The 20,552-nt window shown below is 34.1% G+C and overlaps 2 protein-coding genes across 8 annotated transcripts in view; one reads left to right on the forward strand and one right to left on the reverse strand.

The window, feature by feature from the left end:
* Nucleotides 1-1,222: 1,222 nt before the first annotated feature.
* Nucleotides 1,223-20,552, reverse strand: part of LOC144973122 (uncharacterized) — a 27,256-nt gene continuing 7,926 nt past the window's right edge. For 2 of the 7 annotated variants that reach the window (XM_078915183.1, XM_078915184.1), the window contains exons 2-5: nt 8,736-9,385; nt 7,046-7,156; nt 5,119-5,224; nt 1,223-3,855 (exon numbers count right to left, since the gene is read on the reverse strand). In XM_078915183.1, the coding sequence (XP_078771309.1) occupies nt 3,602-3,855; nt 5,119-5,224; nt 7,046-7,156; nt 8,736-9,368 (1,104 nt within the window). In that variant the 5' untranslated portion in view covers nt 9,369-9,385 and the 3' untranslated portion in view covers nt 1,223-3,601. Of the gene's footprint in view, nt 3,856-5,118; nt 5,225-7,045; nt 7,187-8,735; nt 9,386-11,721; nt 11,998-20,552 lie in introns of those variants that run through there. The other 5 variants (XM_078915178.1, XM_078915179.1, XM_078915181.1 and 2 more) reach the window with 4 other exon arrangements.
* The window catches only part of LOC144973121 (palmitoyltransferase ZDHHC4-like), a 35,164-nt gene continuing 26,650 nt past the window's right edge, over nt 12,039-20,552 (forward strand). The window contains exon 1 of the mRNA XM_078915176.1: nt 12,039-12,284. The gene's annotated coding sequence lies outside the window, so the exon portion shown is untranslated. The remainder of the gene's footprint in view (nt 12,285-20,552) is intronic.

Below are 20,552 nucleotides of genomic sequence, written 5' to 3' on the forward strand. Positions count from 1 at the left end.
ATAATAATAATATAATATAATAATAATAATAATAATAATCAAGAAAAATAATAATAATAATAATAATAATAATAATAATAATAATAATAATAATAATAATAATAACAAAATAATAATAATAATAATAATAATAATAATAATAATAATATAATAATAATAATAATAATAATAATAATAATAATAATAATAATAATAATATAATAATAATAATAATAACAATAATAATAACAATAATAATAATAATAATAATAATAATAATAATAATAATAATAATAATAATAATAATAATAATAATAATAATAATAATAATAATAATAATAATAATAATAATAATAATAATAATAATAATAATAATAATAATAATAATAATAATAATAATAATAATAATAATAATAATGATATAATAATAATAATAATAATAATAATAATAATAATAATAATAATAATAATAATAATAATAATAATAATAATAATAATAATAATAATAATAATAATAATAATAATAATAATAATAATAATATTTTGTTTTGTGTTTATGTTAATAGATATAAACTGTGATAATTAGTACGTATATAATAATAGATGAAAAAGGATAATAATAATAATAATAATAATAATAATAATAATAATAATAATAATAATAATAATAATAATAATAATAATAATAATATGTTGTTTTGTTGTTGTTGTTGTTTTAATAGTTTAACGGCGCGAGTAAAAAGATGAAAAAGGGATAGTAAAAATTATAGATCGAAACATAGATAAATAAGTGAAGAAACGAAAAGGGAGAGAAAAGTAATGAAAAAGGGTTCATAGTTTTCTTTTTAAATTTGATGGAATATGATCATATATTATGTGATTGAGGAAAAGATAAAAAGAGGGAAACTTGAAGACGAAGGATAGAAAGCAAGAAATTATAGAAGACAATGAAAATTTTCGAAATGCCAAAGTAAGATAACTCTGCCAAAGGGGTGTCTCTTATCGAGGCAAAAACATCGCTTTTCTTTGATAACTCATACCCAACATTTGGGAGAGTTTAGTCTCTCAACATCATATCATACTTTCTGTTATTCAACTTTACGAAACAAATCAAACTAATTGTCTTTCTTTCACTGCAACAAAAAAATCGGATTAACAATCTCTAATTTTTTTCTGTGCATGGCTCAGGTGGTACTTCTTTTTTTTTCAACCCTCTTCACACAGTTGTTCACAACTTCGTGAATTTTCTTGTATTTTTTTTTTTTGGTTTTTGGTTTCCTTTTTTTTTTTTTGTTGTTGTTGTTGTATAGTTGTTTTGATTGTTTCATATTGGCAATTTGTTTGCTTTGTTTTTTTTTGTTGTTGTAAATATTGACTTTTGTCTTTTTCTAATTTTAAAGTCTACTCTGATTAAAATGATCCAAGTTACCATAGTAACTTTTCTCTCAGGCATTTTTTACAACTGACAACAGCTGTTGTCAGAGAACCTTTCAAGACCAAATTAACTTGAGTAAACGATAGAAAAAACACAATGTTTAGTCATATGATTATGTAAACATTGAATATGTTCAGTGGAAGATACTAATTGATTTGATTTTAAATGAAATACTTCAATCACATCAAATTAGGCCTCCTGGGAATGTATGTGTATAAGTTTTATTATTGTGGCTCATCAAGAAAAATATAAAGGCTTTAAGGCAACACATCTCTTTGGAACACGTCTCCTCTTAACATGCTATACAGCATAGGAAAATAAGTTCCTAAACCTTTTGTTTACCATGAAGCAAAGTGGTATCTGGCCTTTTCTTTGCCAGAAAATGATGTACAAAAGTTTGACCGTTTAATACAGAGAATCAGTAAATTAATGTATCATAAATTTGGTAATAACAACAACCTTTTTTAATCGATACCTGTCGTATCTATTCCTTAATTCGATTACTACTGAACGTTGGAGTAAAGAAATAAGGCTGATAAGGATTTGAATTTGTTATTTTACCATATTGGTCTGATTCATTAAAACTGACACAGTTAAGAAACCATACTTGACACAGTATCAAATACTGTTGTGTTGTAAAAAGTAACACGAAAGAGTCAATACGCTAAGAGATTAAAAATACTTTAACACCATTAATTGTATTCACCTTTTCTCCCTCAAGCTTGAAAATACATTTCCAAGAACAAAACTTTTAAAGATGACTGAAGCTACAGATTTAACCTTAAAGCATATTACCATATCAAAGAGAATATGAACTCTTCGGCACGATTTAGTAACACTAACAATAGAGTTATAATACTCGAAGTCAAAACCTGAAGAAGGGAAATGAGGTTAAATTAATAGGTTTAACTGCTCAACGTCCTTTCTAAGGTTTTGATAACTTCTTTGATAATGTCTGAGTCAACTGGGGGAGACCCTGAAGTCTAAAATAATATTTTGACTCTGCAAAGTCTAAAACTTTATTTCACACTGAACAGTCTAAAATGATTTTTAACATGGATTGACATCATCTAAACACAGATTACTTTCCATAACAAATATTTAGACGATATTCATGAAAAATCAATGACATTTGGTAAATGTCACAAAATTTTACTTTAAAACAAAAACATGATGAGCACACGACTGCAACATACTTGCAAGCCTTTTATAAGCAAATTATTTGCAACAGTTGAGGTGCCAAATATTCGCACTTTATAATGCAAAATATGAATTGCAGTCATTTCTCAGACTTATGCCACACAAAGCAAAAACAGATAAAATAATCTGCTGTCATTATTGCCATTTTTGTGTGACCCTTTTCACATTAGTAGAAAACCAAGTAAAGATAATTTTACGCTGCAACAGCATACCTGTGGGTAAATAATATTGCTCAAAATTAGGAAATCTTTAGTGACCAACCTTGCTTTCATCAAAACTTCTTCACTTCGAACCCTAAAACTTAGTTTTAAAAAAGTGCTTTCATCTTTTTAAAAACATCTCCATTTTCAGCTATCATTCTAATTACAGCAATCAATTCTATCTTCATTCCACGACAATAATTATTTCTAATCATATATATCCATCTACTATATAAATCAAAACATATCATCTGTCTTTAATATAAACACGCCAATCGGACATATTGATCATATCTTAACAGTTACATTACCAGAAAATACATCATTTCAAAGTGATTTAAACCATAACATCATAAATAAATAACTTCGTTTACAATACATCATTATCAAGATGGATAACTACAACAGTTTTGTCATTCCAAGATGTTCTTCATCAGCGCTATGACAATCATGAATTCAATTTCAAATATATTAATGTGACCGTACTAGTAAAATGTAAGCTCATGCCAACATTTGTGTTCTGGACTATAATAATAATTTTTAAAAAGAATTAAGTCATTCAATATCATTACGATAGTCTTTTTTTTTATCATAAAAATATACTATATCAATAAGTTGGATTTTTTTTTTTTTTTTTTTTTTTTTGTTTCAGATTTTTGTTTGGGATCTTTCGATCTGCGTCTGTCAGAGAGTTTGTTTTTTTAATCTTTGTTTATTTCTTTTTATGTGAATAAAAAACTTAAGCTAACATGTTGCCTTTGTATTCTCGTAGCATTCGTTAATAAAGTTAATCTTGTTTCTTCGTTAGAAATTTAAATACATTTTCTTCATCCGAATCATTATCTGCATTATCCTCCACCGTCCAGGGACACTGAGTTGTGTTAGTAGGGGTAACATTACTCAAAGCTGAAGAATCAGGATCATCTGTACTCTGAGGGGTTAAGATTTCATTCAAAATGTCCCAGTCCATACAAACTTCTTCAACTTCTCGTTGATAATCATGATCATGGGAACTTTGAAGATAAGCAGATAATTTCTGAACTGCAGATAGAATAAAAGAGACAAAAGCTAGTCAATCCATAAACAATATGTTGAAAGAAAAAAATGTTTATTATTAGGAGGCTGTGTAAAATGACGTCTGCATTTCGATTGCGGTGCAGCGAAAACCTTTTTTTTTCAGAATAACAGCTGTTAAAATAATGGGTAAACGAAAAGAAAAATGAAATTCCTGTATAGAGATTGGTGCAGACAAAATTACATGTATATAATTTTTTTGTCTTTATTTAAAATAATTTCACACCAGGTTCGTATTTTATCCACTGTAATGTTTGGCTGCTGATCAAGCAGCAACATAAAGTTCTACAATATTTTAGGAGCTGGTCTCTGAATTTTTGGTTTATAATGTGTTAATTCAGTGGAATCCATTTCTCCAGGTTAAAAAGATAACAATGATTTTTTTATTTGGATGGTTTGCCACCAAAATTATAGCAGTAGTAACTTTTAAATTTGTCCAAAAAGTGTTGACAAAGTCGATACAATATACATACTTTATCAGCCCTTTGAGAAGCTATGTTGATGTTAGGCTTTCAGTTTTTCGATTATTTTCATAATCAAACCATAAGTCCTTACATGGTTCTTCAAAATTGGAAAGCATCGATGTCTTTTTAATAGATAAATAATTTCCTTTCTATACCCCAAAGAGAAATGTGTCTTTAGGGTTTATTCCAAGGGAAGATTGGAATAGCCCACGCATCAGCCGCAGTGTAGCGAAGCAAAGTAAGCTCAGGCAAAGTGACTTGCTCAAGGCCACACAGCACTTTTTGGGTACAATGCAAAGACCATATCACTGAGCCACGCTGTTGATTTAATAATGAAATTTGAGCATTTCCAGTGTGAAAAAATGCATCCATTCTCCTCAATAAAACCACATTACTTCAATTCAACCCTCATTATTATAAGCTAAATTCAATTCTGAGTCAATGGTCCACTCTAACATGGTTGAACCACTGAGTTACAAATGAGGCAAGAACATTCAAAACGCAAAGTATGGTGGCTGCCTGGAACCTAGGATCGTAAAAATACTAACAAGAAAATGAAATTGGGAAGGCTTGGGATGTAGACAGTACAAATAATGGACGTTTCTGATGCAAACCTTCCTTTGTTTTTGTTTTACTGAGGAAGATTCTGCACCCCAAAATGTCTTTTGTTTGTACTGTTTCCATCCACAGCTTTTTAATTTTCACCTTTTCGACACAGCAATAATATTCAGGAAAAAAATATATATTTAAAAATTAAAAATATGACCTTGATTTTCTTCTTGCAAGTACTCTAACAGTGTATTCAGTGTTTCCTCCAGCTCTTTCACATCTCTTTTTAGACGTTCATTTTCCTTACGAAACTCATTATTTATCTGAAATCAGAAACAGGGTCAATAAGAATAGATAGTGAACATGTTTATTCAGATAAAAATAAATAAAATGATAGAAAATTAATAACTTACAAGAAGTACTTGGATGCAAATAATTTTTTAAAAATCCATCATCTATCTACAGAGATTTAAATAGAACTGACTGGTCATCAGAAAATGTTCAAGGACAGATAAGAAACAGAAAACATTGAGTCCTTTATATCTGGGGTAATAGTCAATGACTTAAATAATAAAAAGCACTGGAGTTTTTTTTCCAACCCATAATATATAAAGTAGGAATTGGGTCTACCGAGTGAAAAATTAGGGAGTAGGAACAGATGCAAGAAAACGATGAAAAAGAGTGTATGAAATCGTGCCAGACAAAGAAGGAAAGAAAAATACAACCACCCCCACCCACCAAAAAAAGTCTACCTCGACTGGAGATTGAACCTCAGCTCTCCTGATTACCAGTCAGATGTAGTAGCCAACCCACCAAGCTTATTAAGAGGGAGTTTTGGTCAGAAAATCAGGGAGATTCAGAAAAAATCAGGGAGATACATAAATGTATAAATCTACATTTCAAAAGAAAAAAAGACAAGCAATCTCCATCAATGAATGTCTCTGGCAACTACTAATAAACTAAACATACTTGATATCAAGATACACTATGACTTGAAACAGTTTTAGAATGACCAACAATTGAGTTTAAAAGTTTTAAAAAATGATTTAAGTAGTGTTTACAAAGCTATTTGCATACTGCACGATAATTCGGGAGATCGGTGTGACCGGCGGGAGCGCGGGAGACGAACTGAAAATGCGGGAGTCTCCCGCAATTTCCGGTAGGATTGGCAGCTATGTACTACCATTAAATTAACATTTAATTTATCTGAATCATACGCCGCTCACTTAATCATTTTCACACTAAAATCTAAGGGTACCTAAGTCACCCAGCAATTTTTTATATTACAAAAAAAAACAAAAAAAAAACGAACAATTATAAAGGGCAATATCCACCAAACATAATCAAAGCGCTTTACAAGGGGTCCAAAGCCAACAGCAACACTTAACCTGTAGGACGAGACATGATGTCTGTTAGGCGATCATTACAATTTTCCACAGAGACAAAGCTATTAACGGACATGTACTCATTTTACACCTGAGCACGGTGAGAGAATGTGAGTAAAGAGCCTTTTCCAAGGGCTCAACTTTGCACCGCTCAGAGTGGGATTAAAACTCAGGACCTTCAGATTCAAAGGCGAGTGTCATACTACAAGACCACATGGCAGCACAGAAAGTAAAGAGAGTAAATGTGACTCATATAATATATGGAAACAATAATGTTTCTTCTCTTGGCCTTCCAGAGGACAGACAAAAACACAGAAATAAAATGATTTATTTTTTATATACTCTGTTTTTTTGAGTGTTTTTTTTTCTCTAAGTTTGTGTGTGTGTGTGTGTGTGTGTGTGTGTGTGTGTGTGTGTGTGTGCATACAGAGAGGTAGACAGAAAGTGACAAAGAGAACTAGAGTGATGAAAAGGGGCTGAGAGTGAGCGAGAGAGAGAGAGAAAGAGAGAGAGAGAGAGAGAGAGAGAGAGAGAGAGAGAGAGAGAGAGAGAGAGAGAGAGAGAGAAAACGAGACAAGATTGGGACGTTTCTGAAGAAAAAAGTAAATCAAGAACTACAGCATTATTTTTTTTAAAAATATAACAGCCACAATTACCCCCCCCCCCCCCCCCCCCCCCCGCCCGCCACTACCCGGATGTGTGTATAAGGTGAGACGTGAGGGGGAGGGGAGGTGGGGATATTTTTTTTTCATAAATTACCTTCAATTGCTGTTGCTTATTCTTCTTTTTCTTTTCCCGGCTTTTTCTGGCTGCGATTTTATTCTTTTCTCTCTTTGCCTTCTCCTTTGTCAACTTTTCATCATCACACGTCTTGGGCCATGAAAAATATACATCAAGTATCTGTGAAAACACTTTTTCAAATAACCTTGACATAAATATCAATGGCTTAAATAATAATGATTGGATAATTCTTAAGGATGATGGACTTGCAGAAAGGAACATATAATATGAGAATTCTTTTCACTAAGCCCTCTAAGTGGTTAATCACCGGTGCCTTTCATAACTTTCATTTTTGGAAAGCAATTCTACAATGTAGCACATATAACATCGCACATAAGTCCCATTTTTTACGATATTATATTAGTAAAGAATCATTAAATATTTCAAATTGTATTGATGAACATTTGACCACAGCCACAAGACATGTAAATTGACATTGACATTGCAATTTTATCTATAAAGACTACTTATTTGATATCTGGATAACAATAGAATATTGACCAATTCTATCCATCTATAAGGAATAACGTAATCTGCCTCAATGCCACAATTTTGATAACTTTGAGACAAACCTGAATCAATGGTTCATCGACATCCTTAAATTTGAGATCATGCCAGAAAAGCCTGATGGCATTATCTAAAATCGTGAAATCAGCGTGAAACTCTCCGTTGAAGCAATCACTAACTATCGTCAGAAAGAATGACTGGAGAGGTGAAGATGAAAGGGACTGTCCTACCAATCAAACCTCAGTCGAGGGAAAAGGCAATGGCAGCAATCACAACACGCCAATGTGATAACCTATTTGATGTCATTGTCATCACAAAAGCTGGAGACAAAGTTTCATAGGACATAGAGAAGCAAACCCTCATCTTCTTTAAACCAATGACTATGAGTCATTGGTTCTCTTCTTCAATCTCAGCTGATTTAATTTAGAGCCCATCAATATTGATACACCTAAATGGCAACTTCTCCCAGTCAGACAACTTCAGACAACCGCTTTTTGTTGATTATCTGAGTAGTAAGTGCACGAAAGTTTTAAAAATAATAATTTACGAATAACCGAGTACAATTTATTTTTTTTTAAAGAAATATTTATATATTTACTTCTGTGTCGATGCTTTGCCTAATACAGCACTACAATTTTGCAGCTTGAGGCCAGGCCATCAATTTATCCTTTGGTTCAAATAATTTCCCAGGCTTTTTGTTAAGCAAAGCTTACTTATGCTATAGCTATGTTGTGTATTCATCTATGACTTAAATTAGTTGGACATACTCCAACAATGCTTTCATTAACACTAATAGGGGAAATGATATCAATGAATGAGAAATCAAAATACTTATAAGTTGTAGTATCGATTGTCAATTTTGCCAATTCATATAAATACAGCTTATGACGTATTTATAATCCTATATCATCAGCAACATCACCCTTCCCCCCAGCATGGTCATCATCATCATCATCATCATCATTAACATCACCATCATCATCCCTCTCCTTTTTCTCCTCCTCTCTACCAACAGTACCATAACCATCAACATCATCATATTCTGATACCTAGTAATATTACTATTTTACTCAAGAATGGAAGTTTCCATTACATCAAATCTATGAAGGAAGGAAAATCAAATACAAAATATGTACACTACAACAAAGTCAAAGCAACATACCCAAGTGTTCATGTTATCGTCAGCAAGAGACGCATGTCCAAACTGTAAGTCAGTCTTGTTAAAACAATTAACCATTTCAGGAACAGGGTTATTGAAGAGGACGGGCAATGCCAATAAATAACCTTCAGCTGCACTTTCATCCAACCGATGGTCTTCAATATGCTCTAGCCCTGTGATACCTCTCCTACTGCCACCGCCGCATTCCATATCATACATATTCACGCTAGTCACTTCACGTGCACGTTCGAAGCTTTTAAAAGGATAATTATTTTTATCATTATTTCGTGCAGTTTGTGGGCTAGATTCTTGTTCAGCGGGTAATTCCATGACACCCCCAGGAGATGAATTATAATATGGTTTCAGTTGAAGTGATAAAGCTTGTGTTGCTGTTATTAATTTATCCGGCCGGGCTATTGCTCCATCAGCTGCCATGTTAGCATTAGTATTATTTATTTCCTGAATGCTTACAGGCTCAATCTCTTCTAGACCAATGCTATTTCCCTCATTTAGTGATGCTTGATCACTTGTTTGGATATCGTTACATAGCGTTTGTATTAATGCATCGATATCTACAGATTCTTCATTGCTTAATATTCGCAGAAGTCCTTTAGGAGCTTGGTTTGGGGATGTCATCTTCTTATCTGTATAATCTGAGGATCAAAGACAAAATCATTTTTCTGGAAGTTAAACATTGTTCTGGATAGGAATTATATAATTGAATTGATTAATCATCCTTTGGGGATCTTGATAGCTTAGTTAGCTCAGTTGGCAGAGTACTCGCTTCACATGCAAAGAGACTAAGATCGATCCCGAGTGCAGTAGATTTTTTTTTCTCAACCCCCCCCCCCCCCCTTGTACACAAAGCAGTGATTGTGAAGATGGGTCTGTTAGATCTGGAGGAACGTACTTTGGAATAGTACTTGCTGTTGTCCAGTTCTCCGAGATAAACTCCGGCTAGATGGACCTAATGGCTCTGAAGGAATATTGTGTCGGGATAATTGTTATTACTTGATTTAGGGATTAAACATTGACACATGAGTGTTAGCATTTCATTTTATCGAAAAGTGATTTCCCAAATTTAATTTTCACATCCAACGGAAATTAGGATGTAATCTTCTTCTTCTTCTTCTTCGTTCCCGTCACGTCACATGGTCAGTCCGGTCTGGTGAATGAAGCAGTGGTCCTGAGTTGACAGTTGACCAGACAAGATCATAATCTTGAGGACGCGAACTGGTCATAATAGATTAAACCATCACCTCCATACCAAATTCAAGGTAGGAACTATATGTCAGTGCCCCTGTGGAACAGAAAGTATGACAGGTGAACACGTCCTACAGAATTGCCTAACCCTCCTTGCCTAAGGAGAAAATACTGGCCACCGACTGCTCCAACCAGCCTGAGGAGTAAGCTCCACGGGAGCCTGGAGGATCTTTAGAGGACAGCAGCATATCTGATGGAGAGTGGACTTACCATCTGAGCTAACGCGAAGAAGAAGAAGATATACATTGATATGAGAGCAGATTAATTATTCATGTACATTATAAGAAAACCTCTATTTATAATCATATACTGGAGACTTAAGAGGAGGCAAAAATAAATAAACAGATTAAGGGATCGAATGTGTCAAGTTGCATCCTGTAGGTTTTTGTTTTATTTTTTTTTTCAGCTGCACTAAAATGTATGCTTTGTTTCTTCCATGAAAGATGTTGACATGGTTGAGTGTGGTGCTTTTATCCACAAATGGCTTTTTTTTTTTTGGTTCAAAATTATTGAATTTCGCAATCATTTATGTAGTTTACCGGGAAAAATGATTCACGAATGTCATTGATACTGACACAAATGGTAAAATAAATCCCACTAGTAATCAAAAAAATTAATATATAAATACATAAATAAACAATCATTTTATAAACAGAACAATGGAAGGATTGAAATAACAACAGACGCTTACATAATATTATAACTATAAAGCATCTCTTAGTCCCTCATAAAAAACAATAAAAATGCTAAAGATATTAAATTTTAAAATGCCCAGGATAGGGAACTTCTTGTTTATAAAATCCATATCAGAAAAAATGCCCCCCTTTTGGCAGATCAGTCTGTCTATTTTATTTAAGCCACATCGTTGCAATTTTGGCATACGTTCCCTACAAATATAAATCTTTATCGTGGTATATTTTAAGCAATTTCAACAGTTATATGTGTTTTATGTGTTGTTGAAATGACATTGGCAAAATAGGAAATTGTTTGTTGTTTTAAATGATTAACTCTTTGTTTCAATTGTTTGATTGCGGTGGGAGTAAAGCAGGAAATTCTTCTTATCGATTAGAAAATCAAATTAACTGAAATATTAAAGAAAAGAAAAACAATTCATATCATTTTTACTGAAAAATGTTCTATGAAATGTAATATTTATTCATGCATAATGCATTGTTATGACAATGCTTTGGTTTTCAAAAACTACTACTACTACTACTACTACTACTACTACTACTACTACTACTACTACTACTACTACTACTACTACTACTACTACTACTACTACTACTATTACTACTACTACTACTACTACTACTACTACTACTACTACTACTACTACTATTACTATTACTTCGCCTCCTCTACATCTGCCTATTATTACTACTGCAACAACAACTACTACAACTAATACTACTACTATTGTTAGTACTACTATGTGACGATTCTGGCCGTTCCCGGAGAGTCGGTTGAGTCAGATAGCCCGAAACGTCAACAAAAGAATAGAAAAGGAAAAGACTAGGAGGATAAAAAGAGGGAACTCGTTGATAAGTTCCCTCGTAAAGGAAAGATCAGCCACTGAACTTGGCCTAGCCTGATCAGAGGGAAGAGAAAGAAAGAGAAAGTCAGTGTTTCTCGGCCAGACAATTGTAACAATAAATTGAAGGAAATCAAAATTTAAGAACACAATACATTTATTACAGAAAACTAAATTACATGTATAACATACATAGGAACGACACAACTCTACTTATCCATCCATCCTTCTGGTCTCCCTCCTGACATCCACGAATAAAAACACAACTAAAAGAACATAATACAAAACATGACCACTGGAAGGACGGTATTATGTTCAGCTGGACGGAATTTACAAGAACTGCCACTCAGGTTTCCCGCGCACTCAGGCTCGAACCCTGATTGGCTAAGAGAGGTGTTCAAAATGCCTAGCAACACGGAAAAGGTATGGTCAACTCCAGACTCGTTCGGGAGATGTCCTAGCCTGGAGTCTTAACGAAATCGTTACCATCGAGGCACCGATCGACGAGAACGAGAAAAAAGAAACCCGGATGTAACCTTCTTACATCCAATCTCGACGCCATGAACGAGATCTCGGTAGTACCGATGTTGCATATCATTGAGAGCATTCATAAAATTTCATAAAAATTCATACCTTCAAAGGATACGGTTGTCCGAAAGTGACGAGTGGTTGTGTAGCACCAAAGCCATGTGGCTGGACCACGAGGTTTTGTATGTATAGTTTACGTCATTGTCTCAACGATCATGAATTAATTAGTAAGGCTGGACTCCCAATCTTAAAACGAAATTTGTGTTTTAAACTCTTTTGAATCATCGTCTCAATGAGATGTGAACAATGATATGAAATCAAGAAAATCGGCCGATAAATAAAAAGCAGTTTAAAAAGCTAAAATAAAGAAAAACAATTTTTAAATCATATTTATTCGTAAAACAGTTGGTTTTCATCCGATTTTTAAAAAATAAAAACCAATGTTCTACCTATTAAGTCTACTCAAAAAGGTGTTACACTTTTTGCATAACAATAGCGTAATACATGGAAGGCGAGTAGAGTCTTTGTTTCGGTCGGCTCTACTCACAATTCTACACGAATTAAGACGATGGCGGTAGATCATTATTATTTACCAACCATTATTCTTGGTACTAAATTATACAAAGTAACAATTTCCCATCAGAAAAAATAAATCGGAAGTTCCTATCTCTCTATTAGAATAAAATTGATACCACAAATTACAAAATCGGCCCACAAAAAATAATTATAATTTTTTTAAGTTACAATAATTTCTCATCAAAGTCATTTTTTATAACCAAAGTCGCAATTTTTGTCCGATTTTTACCAAACAAAGTGCAATGTCAACGATTTACACCCGCGAATAAAAAAGGATCAAATCGCAATTTCTACAATATATTTTATTGTTGTCGCAAAATGATAAATATCAAACCACAATTATTCCGAACCGTTTCCCTCTTCTAACGTGAAAGGCAGGCTCTCCATCTTCGTTCTGAATTGTTGTGACGAGAGAACGGGAAAGAAAATTTGATCACGTGATCGTTCAGTCGATCGTTCGTATAACTTGACGAGTGCAACTATAACTTGGTATTGCTCAGGCATAACATATTATTACTAATGCTACTACTACTACTACTACTACTACTACTACTACTACTACTACTACTACTACTACTACTACTACTACTACTACTACAACTACTACTACTACTACTACTACTACTACTACTATTACTACTACTTATACTACTGCTGTTCTTCTGCTACTGCTAACACCATTATATACTACAACTTCGTCTCCTCCACCTCCTCCTATTGTTACTACAACAACATCAACAACTACTACTACTAATACCACTACTACTACTACTACAACTAATAATATTACTATCACTACTACTACTACTACTACTACTACTACTACTACTACTACTACTACTACTACTACTACTACTACTACTACCACTAACTACTACTACTACTACTACTACTACTACTACTACTACTACTACTACTATACTACACTACTTACTACTACTAACTACTACTACTACTACTACTACTACTACTACTACTGCTACTACTCTTACTACTACTACTACTACTACTACTACTACTACTACTACTACTACTACTACTACTACTACTACTACTACTACTACTACTACTACTACTACTAATACTGCTGCTCCTTCTGCTTCTGCTACCACCATTACTACTACAACTTCGTCTCCGCCACCTCCTCCTATTACTACGACTACAACAACAACAACTACTACTAATATCACTACTACTACTACAACTACTAATATTACTATCACTACTACTACTACTACTACTACTACTACTACTACTACTACTACTACTACTACTACTACTACTACTACTACTACTACTTCTACTACTACTACTACTACTACTACTACTAATACTGGTGATGCTATTGCTACAACTTCTACTACTACTATTACTACTACTACTACTACTACTACTACTACTACTACTACTACTACTAACACTACTATTACTACTACTACCACCACTACTACTACTGCTACTACCACTACTACTACTACTACTACTACTACTACTACTACTACTACTACTACTACTACTACTACCACTACTACTACTACTACTACTACTACTACTACTACTACTACTACTACTACGACGACGACGACGACGACTACTACTACTACTACTACTACTACTACTACTACTACTACTACTACTACTACTACTACTACTACCACTACTACAACAACTACCACTACTACTACTACTACTACAACTACTACTATCTGATTGAAAAGTTCGTAAATGTTGGTCGCAAGTTATGCACTACAAGTAGATCTACCATTTGTAGCCTTTATTAAGATAATCCGTGGTGGGGAAAGGGCAGTTTACCATTCAAAACCGAATAAATAAATAAATAAATAAATAAATAAATAAATAAATAAATAAATAAATAAATCTCGCAGATCTGTCAAACCAACATAATGTTATAAACTTCCTGGTTCACCTGCGGTGTATGGCCGTTCTCGCTTAGTAGGTAAGTCGACACGGGTGACGTGGAAGCACATGACAAAGATCGTTCGAGAAATTTTCGGGTCACCGTCACCTTTTAGCAAGAGGACGAGAGATAACTGATTAGAAGAGAACTCTAGTCTAAGTAACGGATTGTAATTATAAAGCTGCATAAGAAAAATGGAATGATATATGGGAGGGGGGAGGATAGCTGGGGAATGGAGCGAATGTTTCAGCGAATGTTAATAGGAACAACCACAACAGCAACAAACACGCACACGCACACATACAGACACAGATAAAGATATATATATATATATATATATATATATATATATATATATATATATATATATATATATATATATATATATATATATATATAGAGAGAGAGAGAGAGAGAGAGAGAGAGAGAGAGAGAGAGAGAGAGAGAGAGAAAGCGACAGAGACAGAGCAAGAGAGATTATAAAGACCTATTAATTCAGCTTTATTAACAATGACAGCAACAACACGCACATAGAGAGAGAAGTGAGAGAGAGAGAGAAAGATGGAGAGAGCAAGAGAGAACGAAAGAAAGAGCAAGAGAGAACGACAGAGAGAGCGATAGAGAACGAAAGAGAGAGAGAGAGAGAGAGAGAGAGAGAGAGAGAGAGAGAGAGAGAGAGAGAGAGAGAGAGAGAGAGAGAGAGAAGGGGAGAGGGCAGAGAGCGAGGAGGGGGGGGGGGGGTACTGCATCAGCTTTATTAGCTACAAACCAATTTCGCGATGTCTCAGGTTTGAGAGATTTTGCCAAGAAGAGGTCATTTAAATCGGTCAATATACGAATGAGGAGTTAGTTTTCTGGCCAACTTTTTAAATACATGTTTTTACAGAATACAGAGAAAGCATTTATTCCATTTCAAGTTTCATAATTAAGTTTAAAATTGAGCTTAAAGCTCCAGGTTTACAATATTACAGTGTTGACAATATGAATCACAAGTGCGGCTATGTGGTCTTGTGGTATGACACTCGCTTTCTGATCGGGTCTCGCTCAGCGCATAGTTGATTCCTTGGGAAAGGCCTTTTACTCACATTCTCTCATCATACTCATGTTTAAAATGAGTACAGTGTCTCTGCCCGAAAACAAATTGTAATATCCAAAACAGGCGTCACGTCCATTCCTTGTAAAGCGCTTTGAGCACGTTTAGTGGATATGCGCTCAATGTTATTGTTGTTGCTGTTATTGTTGTTTTTTTTTTTTTGTTGTTGTTGTTTTTGTTTTTTCTAATGCAGCCAATGAATTTAGCAATTTTATGCAAAACGTAAAAAGTCCATTCTCATCCCCATAATCTGGAGTCTAGAATAAGGGAAATAATTTGAGTGAGAATGTCAACTGCCAAATACTTTCCCAAACAAATCAGTGCCACGACACCCTGCTTTATTATGAACTTATAATATATATTATATATATCCTTTCATTAAAAACATATAACATTGTGGAGAACATTGTGCTTATTTGAGTCAATTAAAAAAAATGATACGGGCCACAACTCTACTGAAAGATTTGAAAATTAGAAATGTATTTTTTACAGATAGATAAACAGATAACTTGATTTCCTTTTATAATTTAAAGTCAGTTTGAAAGTTCGTTAAGTCCAACAGATATCATAAACTATGTACCGACGACACTAAGACTCTCAAATTCAACTAATTTTGACACTGTAAAAAGTTGTCAGGTTGCGTCATCTATTTATGACATCAAGTATTATTATTATTACTTCCGTTGTGTTGTTGATTTAGCGGTGATCAGTGTTGTAGTATGTTCTAATTGCGTGTATGCTTGTGTGTGTGTGTGCGTGTGTGTGTTTGTGTGTGGTGAATACATGTGTGTTTGTGTGCTTGTGTGTGTTGGCATTTTTCAGCAAATCGTGGCATTCATAGGGATATTATTCACTTGATCACATGAAGGTATTCGGATTTACATAAATTTTAAACAAGTTTTACCGATTAACAACGTCTACTAATATTACTGCCTGAAATTGGGGAGATGCAATTTGGTTTTGTTGAGGACAAGGGTACCAGAAATGGAATATTCACATTATCAATGCTGATGGAAAGATGTATTGAAGTAAATAAAGATCTGTAAATGTGTTTCATCGACTATTCAAAAGCCTTTGATAAAGTACAACACGAAAAACTATTCAAAATTCTATCATCCTTGGACATTGATGGTAAAGATTTAAGAATATTACGGAATTTGTACTGGGAACAAGAAGCAGCAATGCGTGTTGACAACGAACTAAGCAGTTTTACACCTATTAGAAGAGGAGTTAGGCAGGGTGTGTTTTGTCTCCAGATTTATTCAACCTCTATAGTGAAATGATATTAAGAGATATCGAACATAAGAAGGGGGTGTGTATTGGAGGAAAGAATGTAACAAATCTGAGGTATGCAGATGATACGGTTCTACTGGCAGAATCTGAACATGAACTACAAGAATTACTGGATGTTGTAGTCAGGAGTAGTGAAAATATGGGACTGGAACTGAATATATCTAAAACAGAATGTATGACGGTATCTAAAAATAATAACCCACCAGCCTGTGTAATAACAAGCAGAGGACAAACAATACAACAAGTTGAATGTTTCAAATATTTAGGCTTCAATGTAACATCCAATGGAAAATCAGATTGTGAAATAAAGAAAAGAATAGGTATGGCGAAGAATGCATTCAACCAGCTGCATACAATTATGAAAAACAGGAATATTAGCATGAAAACAAAAATCAAAGTCCTGGATTGCTATGTACTGTCTGTGCTGCTATATGGTTGTGAGAGCTGGACCATAAACAAGACCATGGTTAAAAGACTGGAGGCAGTGGAAATGTGGTTTTACAGAAGAATGATGAGGGTGTCATGGATGGAAAGGAAAAGAAATGAAGAAATTTTAGAAATGGCAAACAGAAAAAGATCACTGATAACAAAAATCATCAAACGCCAAATGGAATTTTTAGGACACATTATCCGCCACCCTGGTTTGGAAATACTCGCCTTGACTGGAAAGATGAATGGAAAAAGAATAAGAGGAAGACAAAGAATAACGTATTTGAAAGGGATAAGAACTTGGACAGATGAAGCTGAGAAAGGTGGCGCTGCTTTAATAGAATTGGCAAGAGATAGATCAGCTTGGCGGAAGATGACCTCCGACGTCTGCTTCAGATATGGAACTACATGAGATGAGATTACGGTCGTTTTTATGCCATCGATGTGATAATTATTGCCCTGGGAAATATTTAGTTAAACGTTGTCGGCAAACTGTCAATTGTATCTGTCTAGCTTCTAGCCCGCGTCTGCTTCAGATTTTCATTTGACCTCACATAAGTTAGGTAAAGGGGAAATATTCCGAAAGCTCCTACATCCCCAGTATTCATTCAATTTGTATTTTCACCCTTGATCTTTTGTCAGGCGTTTATTTATTCAATTTGCATCATATAAAAGCATTTTTAAAACTCTAGAACAAACCTTGATAGATTTGTGAAAGTTTAAAATTTCCTAATTTGACAATTGTTTTGATTCTGGGCCGCCATTTTAATTTGTGAAGTATTGAAAGGTAGTGCAAAGCAGTCCAAGGGTTTTTTTTTCTATTAGGGTTAGTCATAATGCTAGGGTGTTTATTCTCCTATTAGGGTTAGTTAAAGGTACTCTAGGTTTTACTTTTTCTTGGGGTTAGTTTAGGGAATATTATTTAAGTTGTTTCCCTTTGTATGAGCTTTCAGAAGGCCTCCCAAGTCAAGCGTTGTAAAGACTTGTGACTTATTGATATTGATATCTGCTGACTGATAAACTAAAATCATGCCGAATAAAGCATGGCAGCGACAAGAACATCGATTAAAGTGTGCATCTAATCGTAATCAAGATAATCAAGAAAATGATTCAGGCAATATCGAATGAAAATAGTTCTCTCCCCGCGAAATTGCGGGCTTTTTACTAGTATATATATATATATATATATATATATATATATATATATATATATATATATATATATATATATATATATATATATATATTTATAATAAACATTAATTTTATCGTAAGCAGTCCGCAACCATCCGTTTCAACGTTTTCTGCAGGGAATCAACACGGCCGTTTTCATAAATCAACGGGTGTTTCGATTTCATCATAAGTTGTTACTGTAAATAAAATCGATCGTGCCGCGACGTGGCCCACATGACATCATCAATTATAGGCATCCACGATCCTTCTTCCGTCTCCCGCCGACGAATTCGAGGCGATTGACCTTAGGTATATGATATTATATGGATAAGAATAGGAAGAGAACCGGAATAAATAATCTAGAAAGTTCACCTGCTCGACAAGTATGTTCTAATATTATTCAGCGAATTACAGGTTTGATCGTTATCGCACTTCATATAACGTGATAGGTAATAAGAAGGTTTGTAATCTTGTGATAACGCTAAATAAATAATAACAACCGAAACAAAAACAATGACTCATATATTATACGATGGGTGAGGTGATGATAATGATTATGATGTGGTGGTGGTGGCTGTGGTGGTGGTTGTGGTGGCGGTGGTGGTCGCGGTGTAGTAGTGGTAGAGGTGGTGGTGTAGTGGTGATGTTAGAAATGATTGTTTGTGGTGGGGGTGTTGAAAATGGCTATTAATAAGTTTAAAGTTTATTTACTCTTAGGCTTTCGCCAATAAATCATAAAATTTGAAGTCAACATACATGAAATTGGGGGAAAAAATAGTAAACGAAACCAAATAAATATAATGATACACAGTGGTTGTAGTGTCGTGATTGGACTAACAAATAAAATATTGAAAAATAAAATGTTATTTTATTTATCTACGTACCGACAAGATGGGTTGCCAGTTGCCATCAACGTGTAATTTTAAATATATATATATATATATATATATATATATATATATATATATATATATATATATATATATATATATATATATATATATATATATATATATATATATATATATATATATATATATATACCATAAACATTTCATAGGGATTGGTCTCTAGGGTCTATTCCAAGGGAAGACTGGAATATGCCGCACGCAGCGCCGCAAATCGAGCTAGGGCGAGGAAACTTGTTCAAGGCCACACAGCGCAGCGGCGGGTGATCGAACTCGGTACCTTTCGGGTGCGAAGCAAATAGCGTACCGTGGAGCCACGCTGCCCCAACAAAGACGGGATTTCCTAACTGCAGATCATCGATTTTTTTAACAAGCCTATCTTCATGACCGAGTCACTGGAAGAACGGGTAACTTAATATCGTAGGGGAAAGGGGAATGCCCAATTCCATGTGACCGACTGATTTTAAAAAATCTCTAGACATTACATCATAATATCATATGCCACGCCCAGTCCCTCAACTGTATGAAAATAATAATGTAAGCTACGTATGTCGTATGAAAGAAACTTTAAAGTAAAATAATATTTCAACAGATGAGACACTAGCCCCTATCAGCTCAAGAGAGAGAGAGAGAGAGAGAGAGAGAGAGAGAGAGAGAGAGAGAGAGAGAGAGAGAACGAGAGAGAGAGAGAGAATGCGTGTGTGTGTGTGTGTGTGTGTGTGTGTGTGTGTGTAAGAGAGAGAGTGAGTGAGTGAGTGTATGAGTTTATGCGTATGTGTGAGAGAGTGAGAGAGTGTGTGTGTGAGAGAGAGAGAGAGAGAGAGAGAGAGAGAGAGAGAGAGAGAGAGAGATTAATTCAAAGCATAATGTACACCAGATTTCTTCTTGGAAAGCGAGTTTAAAAATAGAAATAGTAACCTCTTAGCCAGAGAACGGTCCCTATGCTATCGCACAAAAGAAAAGTAACGAAGTAAAAACATGCAATAACAATAACAAAAAATCAGATTTTATGGAAGAGGAAAGACACACACACACACACACACACACACACACACACACACACTCACAGATGAAGGGAGAGAGAGAGAGAGAGAGAGAGAGAGAG

Source organism: Berghia stephanieae, chromosome 5 (assembly GCF_034508935.2).
Source record: "Berghia stephanieae isolate SIO BIC M18660-M18661 chromosome 5, UCSD_Bste_1.3, whole genome shotgun sequence".
Classification (NCBI taxonomy): domain Eukaryota; kingdom Metazoa; phylum Mollusca; class Gastropoda; order Nudibranchia; family Aeolidiidae; genus Berghia; species Berghia stephanieae.